Source organism: Aethalodelphis obliquidens, unplaced genomic scaffold (genome assembly GCF_003676395.1).
Source record: "Aethalodelphis obliquidens isolate GAN/ISIS:26980383/991018 unplaced genomic scaffold, ASM367639v1 scaffold12, whole genome shotgun sequence".
NCBI classification, from domain to species: Eukaryota; Metazoa; Chordata; class Mammalia; order Artiodactyla; family Delphinidae; genus Aethalodelphis; species Aethalodelphis obliquidens.
Window position 1 is genome coordinate 35,798,924 of NW_020837956.1, and position 7,689 is coordinate 35,806,612.

General features: G+C 59.7%; 1 protein-coding gene across 1 annotated transcript; it reads right to left on the reverse strand.

The window, feature by feature from the left end:
* Positions 1–4,824: 4,824 nt before the first annotated feature.
* Positions 4,825–7,121, reverse strand: KCNF1 (potassium voltage-gated channel modifier subfamily F member 1). The gene has a single exon (XM_027113905.1). The coding sequence runs from the start codon at positions 6,643–6,645 to the stop codon at positions 5,161–5,163; it is 1,485 nt and encodes a 494-aa protein (XP_026969706.1). The 5' UTR covers positions 6,646–7,121; the 3' UTR covers positions 4,825–5,160.
* Between the last annotated feature and the right edge of the window lie 568 nt (positions 7,122–7,689).

The window sequence follows — 7,689 nt, forward strand, 5'->3', positions numbered from 1 at the left end:
GACAGGTCCCATTTTCCCAGCCAAGCCCTTGTCAACGGCGTGATATTCTGCATTTGGGGACAAGATGTGGCTGCTGGCAGCTCCCGTTCAGGGCAAGTCTTTTGCCCTGAAGGAACCCAGAGGCTAAGCTGGTCCCTTGGGATGGGACGCTGCCCTGCCAGGTGGTGGGCACCAGGTCCAAGCTGGAGTTCCACACTGACCTCTCTTTAGCTGTGTGACCACAGGCCACGGGTCTCACCCGAAGCCAGAGCAGTCATTCCCTTCTGGCTCGTTGTCGACAGAGGGAAATAAAGTCGTGGCTGCAGCAGCCGCAGCTCCAAGTATGGCTGAGAGCGTCAAAAACAATGAAACGATGGAGCATCACGTCTCCTAACTCTCGTTTTCATTTTTTTCCCCTTTGGATCCCCACAGCATCCCTGCAGCTAAGTCTTAGGCCGCTACAAGTGGACAAAAGCATTTACGGGGAGGTTCCTCCTCAGATTACGGCTACGGCTGAAACCTCCTTGCAAATCTGCTGCCAGGTGCAGTCCCACGAGCACAGTGCACGGAGCTGTCTTCTCACAGGCGGCAAGGTGGGAGGCCTCTCTGGAAACACCTGTCTCTCGTCTCCCTGGGAGATGTCAAGAGACTGGTGAGACATTGAATTATCCTCTTGTGGGGGACCAGGGAGGACCAGGCAGCCCCTTCCCAGACAGGGGGAGGCAGGGGCTCCCGCCTCAAAACCGTTCCCCACGCTGGCTTGTCATCTGCTGAAATTGCCCCATTAGTGGGACCCCTTTAAATCAGGCAACGTGCACCCCTTCCTGTCACCTCCAGCGATTGCTAGGGTCTTACCTGCCTCTGGCAGGTTTCCTCAGGGAGCGTGGGTGAAATAATTCCAGGTCTTGCCGTTTTCACAGATCGTTTCTTACCCATTTTCTGGGTATTTCATTTCGTTGTTGTGTGTGGTACCTCCAGACCCCAGATGGTAAGTTTTAATCTCCAGACACCTCCTACCATTGCCAGGATGGATCCTGAATCAGCATGGCCTGAGCATCTGGTCCAAAGCTGCTTGCCCAAGAAAACGCTTTCTTTTTCCTTCTTTCTCTTTCCTTAAAAACACCAGTCCATCTGCAGAGATGCCTTCCGGGGAGATCAGATGATGGCCTCCTGCACCTTATTAGGAAGCTCAGGGTAAACGTTAAGTGGAGGCCGTGGGGCGTGTCACTGTCTGGCTCAAATGAGCGTGGGCTGCAGGCTCTGGGCTCAGCTCCTGCTTCTGCCACCAAGGAGCAGCGTGGCCGCCAGCCTGTTGCTCTCTGGGCCTCAGTTTCCCCATCTGTAAAACTGAGGCTGACTAGCTCACCGCATGATTTGTTTGCACACACACACGTACACACACACTCCCACACGCCCAATTCTCTATTTTCAAAATGAGTTCATTATGTGCTCCCAATGTTATGAGAAGCACAGCAAGCTGGACCCCCCAAGCTAGCTGTGACCTTCAGGACCTGAATTAAGCCCCTCTCACTCAGCTGTGCGTGACGTGGGGCCACGGTTTTTCTGTCAGTACGAGGCAGGGGGCCGGGGGCAGGGGACGCTGGACTCGATGATGCCTAGTTTTCTTTTAACTTGGATATTCTGTGATTCCAAGAACCATACCTTTCTTTCTCTCTCTCCCTCTTTCAATAGAAATTAACAGCTCACAAGAGGTTTGTCAGATCCTCCTGAGTCAGAGAAGAGGGTGTTAAGTGATGGTCCTAGGATGGGGGTGGAGGATGTGATAAGAGGAAAGCTCAGGAAAGGAGGGAGAGAAGCCACCTCCCAGAGCAGGAGCCGGGACCACAGAACCTCATGCAGGAAACCAGGAGTCGGGGCTTCTTTGGGGAAAGAAGGAGCGGGGCTGAGACCCCGAGGCTCGGGGAGATGGGCACAGACTTGCCTTCTCTGAGGTGGTCCCACACTCCATGTCTTTGCTCATGCAGTTCCCCTGCTTCTGCTTCTCCCCACTCATCATTCAAGGCCTGACATAGTGCTGTTTCCTGTAGCCCAGGGTTGGCACACTTTTAATGTAAAGGGCCAGTAATAAGCATTTTTGGCTCTGAGGGCTATGTGATCACCACAGCTCTTCAACTTCGTCCTTGTCACTCGAGAGCGGCCAGAGACAACCTGTGAGCAAGGGGCGTGACTCTATTCCTAAAGAATTTATTTGAATTTCAGGTACTTTTCACCTGTCACAAAATGTTATTCTTCCTTTGATTTTTTTTTATCATTAAAAAATGTAGAAACCATTCTTAACCTGTGGATGTACAAACACAGGCAAGGGTCCACAGTCTGCCAGCTCCTGCCCTGGCCTCTTGCTACGCAAAGTGCAGTCCACGGACCAGCAGTGTCAGCTTCACCCGGCAGCTTGCTGGAAATGCAGAAGTTCAGGGGCGCACCCCGAGTGACTGATTCAAAGTCTGCATTTTAGCAAAATCTCTGGATCACCCCTGTGCACTTTAAAGTTTAAAAAATACTGATGCCTGCGTGTCACCCGGGGGTTCTAATGTAATAAGTGTGGGTGCAGCCTGAACACTGAGATTTCGTAAAGCTCCCCGGCTGATTTTGTTGTGCCCCAGGAAGATCCCTAGGGAGAGAGGGCAGCCCCTCCACCTGTCTCCAAAAGCTCTCTGGTCACTCGTCCACGACAAAGCATGTCGCTCTATATGCATGTCACGCTCTGAGCTCCTCTGGGACCAGGACCCTGGGTAAGCCTAATTCACGGAAGAGCTCAGACACACTGCTCACCCTCTTGGGAGTCAGTCTCCTCCTAAGGGTGGATGAGATGGGCTCTGAGTGTTCTTGTAGCAGTAAAGACACTCTCCCCGGGGGAATTCCTTGGTGCTCCAGTGGTTAGGACTCAGCACTTTCACTGCCGAGGGCCTGGGTTCAATCCCTGGTCAGGGAACTAAGATTGCATAAGAAGTCACTGGGCGTGGAAAAAAAAAAAAAAAAAGACGCTGTCCCCTGACCCCAGGTGAATAGTGGGGAAGGTGCCTCACCTCCTGGACTCTCTCCAGCCCCGAACTTCTTCCCTGCTCTGGGCTGAGAGTTCTCAGGCCAGCACAGACTTGGGGCTTCCCGAGGACTCTGGGGGCAGGGGGACAGAGAGAGGCAATCCCACCCAACTCAGTCGCATTCAGCAGGCCCCACTGAGCCCCAGGGATGCCAAACAATCCCCTCTTCCTGAGCCTCTCCTCCCTCCCACTGAGTCCCACAGCCCTGGGCCCACCTCTTCCTCTGCCTTCCGTGGTCACCTGACCCAGTATTCCCTGGAGAAACGTGTGAGGGAGGGGTGCACAACATTGGCTCAGGGCCCCGCACCTCACAGGGGCAGCTCTGACTCTCTCCTCCCTTCAAGGCCCCTACAACATGGCAGCCGCCCACCCCCTGGAGTCCCCAACCCAACACGTCCGCAGCCCTAGGCTTGCAAATCCTGGAAGGGGCCCCGAGAAAGCATCCCTCTTTATACATATGGGAAAACCAGGGCCCAGAGAAGGAAAGACCTGCCCAGGATGGTGCAGACCAGGGACTACGTTCCCTCCGCCTCCTCCTAGACCTCCCCCTCCCCTCAGAGGGCTCCTGCACCAGCTGCCCCAGGAGGGAAGGAGGAACAGAGCTCTGGGGTTTGTGGAAGGTGGAAAGCCAGAGAGAGGGGCCTGCTGGGACCAACTCCGTGCCAAGGGGACTGCCTTTGACTAAGACCAGTGTGACAGTGCCCTGTGGCCACCGCTCCCCCATCTGCATACCAGCCCAGCCCTGTGGAGGCCAGAGTGGGAAGCTGTGCCCCTCCCCCCTCTCCCAGCACACAGTAATGGAAACACCTGCCGTTTACTGAGTAGCTACTATGTGCCAGGCACTGTGCTAAGCACTGTGATTCCCTGATGTAATTCTTCCATTTAATAACTGATCAGAATGAGGATCAGAGAGGTTAAGCAACAGGCCTAAGGTCACACAGCAAGTAAGGGAGTGGTAAGGGAGGGATGGTAGAGAACAGTGTTTAAGCTAGAAGGCATCTCGGAGATCACCTCCCCATTCCTTGGGATTCAAATCTAGGCCTGTCTGTGTCTGTTCCCCGGGGGCTCGCAGACTAGGCTGGCAGCGGGCCACCCGGAGCGGGCTCAGGTTTGTGCATTCAGCTGATACCTCAGAAGTGCTAGTTCTAGGAGAAAGGATGAGCTGGAAGACAGGCACGTCCACCCCGAGGAAGCTCACCCCCTCTCCTGGTCTGCAGACCCTCCCCTCATGGCCCAAGCACACGCCTCTGTCCCAAGACCTCCTCACATCAAAGAGAATGAATGTGCTTTGGGGGTCATCAGACCTGGGACTGATCCCTGCTCTGTGTGCCCTGGGGCCTCAGTTTCTTCTTGTCTAAAGCGGGGGGGGGGGGGGGGGGGGGCCCCCCGGGCGGGGGGGGGGGGGGGGGGGGGGGGGCGGCCTACCTAGCTAGCAGGGTTGCTGGAAGGAATGGAAAGAAGTTGTGAAAAGGGCCTTGCACAGGTGATTAAGAAATGATAACCCCATTGCTTGGTGTTCCCAGTTCTGTGAATTCTTCCTCTCCTGGGAGTAAGCTTTTCCTCAGAAGGAAACAGGACGCACAGAGCCTCCTGGACTGTGGCAAAGCTCCCTGGGCTGAACCTACGTATGAGCCCTTCTTCAACTAGCCCTCAGCTAAAAATAAACCCTCTGGGCTGCACACCTACCTCCAGGAGGGGCTGAGCCACATCTGGTAGTGGGGGGGATGTGTGCAGCGGGGGACAGGGTGGAGAGCGGCCAGCCTGTGACAGAACCTACAACACAGGCGGGCGCAGAGAGCAGCAGGCTTTATTGAAGGAGATACAGAACTGGGCGAGGGCGCCTGCCGTCAGCCAGACCACAGCCCTCATCACCCCACACTGTCAGTGATCCCTGGACGCCCCTCCCCGCCCCTGCCCCCGTCCCCGGCCCCTGGACAGCCGGAAACACAAAGGGATCTTACCCGGCCTCATCAGAGGTGCCCAAGGGGGCCTTCAGAGTTCTGTTCAGGAGAGGGCTGGGGGACAAAGGACGGCCCCTCCCGGGCAGTCACTGGCAGGCCTGTCACACCCGTCCATCCGTCTATCCACCAGCCCAGTCCGTCTGTGCGCAGGTCGTCCCTCGTCACTTGCAGCTCTGGAGCCGGGTCCTGTGGTGCTTCTCCTCGGTCAGCAGGGGGATGAAGGTGTCGCTGCGGGAGATCTTCAGCTGGCTGCTCCAGCTCAGCCCCTCCTTCCCAGCGGGCTCTGGCGGGAGGTTGTCCAGGTCGCCGCGGGAGCCCCCTGTCTTGCCCTCGCCCACACTGCTGGAGTTGAGCTCCATCAACTCCAGCTCGTGCTTGGCTGCCGTTTCCAGGACTCGCTGCTTGTTGTAGTATCTGACAAAGTTGTTGATGATGGGGTGGATGGGCAGGGCAATGGCAATGACCCCACACAGGAAGCTGATGGCTGCATTGAGCTTGCCCAGGGTGGTCTTGGGGTAGATGTCACCATAGCCAACCGTGGTCATGGTGATGATGGCCCACCAGAAGGACTGCGGGATGCTCTTAAACAAGGTCTCCGGGTGGCTCTGCTCCATGGTGTAGCCCAGGGCCGAGAAGACGAAGATGCCCACGGCCAGGTACATGAGCAGCAGCCCCAGTTCCTTGAAGCTGCGCTTGAGGGCATAGGTGAGGGTCTGCAGCCCCGAGGAGTGGCGCGCCAGCTTGAAGATGCGGGCGATGCGCATGATACGCAGGGCCTGCACCGCCTGCTGCACGTTGGTCAGCTCCATCATGCGGGCGCCCAGGTGCGTGAGCGTGAGGCTCACGTAGAAGGGGAGGATGGCCAGCACGTCCACGATGTTCATGAAGGACAGGGCGAAGTGCAGCTTGTTAGGCGAGGATAACAGGCGCAGCAGGTACTCCAGCGTGAACCAGCCGATGCACGCCGTCTCCACGTTCTCCAGCGTCGGGTGCTCCACGCGGTTGCCCTCGGCGTCCAGCACCTGCAGCTCGGGGATGGTGCCCATGCACATGACCACCGACGAGACGAGGATGAGCAGGAAGGACAGCACGGCCACCACCCGCGCCGGACACGAAGACTCGGGCTTCTCCAGGAACTTCCAGACGCACTTCTGGCAGCGCTGCCAGCGGCCCTCGGCCGTGTCCACGCCCAGGTCGTCCAGAATGAGCTGCACGCGGCGCGCGATCTCCTCCAGCTCCTCGCGCTTCTCGCTCAGGTGGCTCTTGCAGCAGTCGTCCAGGAACTTGAGGTCCACCTTCCAGAAGTCCATCTCGTTCTTGAAGCAGATGGGGCAGATGCCCTTCTTCATGTGGACCTCCCCGAAATAGTACACCTCAATGACACACTTGAACGCGTCCGGGTCCCTGTCGAAGTAGAACTCGCGCTTCCCGGGGTCGTAGTCGTCGCACAGGGAGAAGATGGTGTCGTAGCCCCCGGCCAAGCAGTCGATGAGCTCCGCTAGCCGGGTCTCGGGGTACCGGCTGAGGAGGTCTCCGTACAGCACCCGCCGCACGCCTCCCACGTTGACGACGATCTCCATGTCGTCTCCCGCCCGGGAGCCCCGGCTGCCCGGCTCCGGGAGGCTGCGCTCCCCGGCCCCGTCCATTCTCCCGGCGAGTGCCCGCGCGGCCTCGGCTCCGCGCCCTGCCGCCGCCGCGGGGTCCGGCGGGTCCCGCCGCTGCGCGGCCCTCGAGGAAGCCCGGCAGGCGCCCGCCTGCCTGGAAGCGCGGTCACAGCGGGCGGCAGCGGGCTGGGGCGCGCCGCGGGGGAGGCAGGCGCCTGGCGGCGGGGCTCCGGGCGGGCATCCGGGCGCTGGGGCGCGCCGGCGGGGGGCTCTCGCGACCACCGGCCTCGCCCCGAGCGCTCACCCCGGCTCCCGGGTGGCGCGATCCGCCGCTTCGGCTCGGCCTCCGGCGGGAGTGGGGTCCCCTCGTGGGCAGCAGGAACCGTCCTCCGTCCCCGGGCGCGCGGATCCCCGCGTGCGACCCCGGCGCGAGACGTGCCACGCGGCCGCCGGCCCCACGCAGCCCGCCGAGGTGTGCGGAGAGCAACTTGGGCTTGCTGTGCCCGAGCCGGTTCCAAACACAATAGGAATTCCAGCCTGACGTCAGGAGCGTTTCAAACTGTACCCTCTTCTGGTGAAATTCTGCAAGGCACGCGCGGCAGCTGCAGGGGAACGGGTTAACCCTTGGGCAGACGGGCACAGCTGCGCGCCGGCCACCGCCGCTGCCGCGCGACTGCCCGCGCCTCCCGGCGCCGCAGGTCACCCACGGGCCCGGGACCCCCGGGCTTGGAAGCGGCAGGCCGGCCGGCGCTGGCTGGAAAGTTTCTCTCTCCCTGCTGTGTCCAGAAGATCGATGGTGAGTGAACACGGCCGCCTGTTGCTCCGCCGGAAAGCGTGCCCAAGAAAGCCCTCAGACGCGGCTCCCGCGTCCGGGCCGGCCGATCCTGCCTGGTCCCGGCAGGTTCCCTAACTCCCCCTAACGCCGCCCTGCCGTGGGCGGCACTTTGGCCTCCACCCGAGCACTGTCCGACCGGGACAGCCAGTCCAGCCCCGGGTAGCAGAGAAGGGACTGCCCAAGGTCACACCGTGAAATGGGAGTAGAGCCCAGCGTGGCCTCCTCTTCATCCAGAGCTTCCCGCCGTCCTG

Excerpts from the sequence above, each read along its gene's own strand:
- KCNF1 (XM_027113905.1), bottom strand. The coding sequence starts at position 6,645 with ATGGACGGGGCCGGGGAGCGCAGCCTCCCGGAGCCGGGCAGCCGGGGC.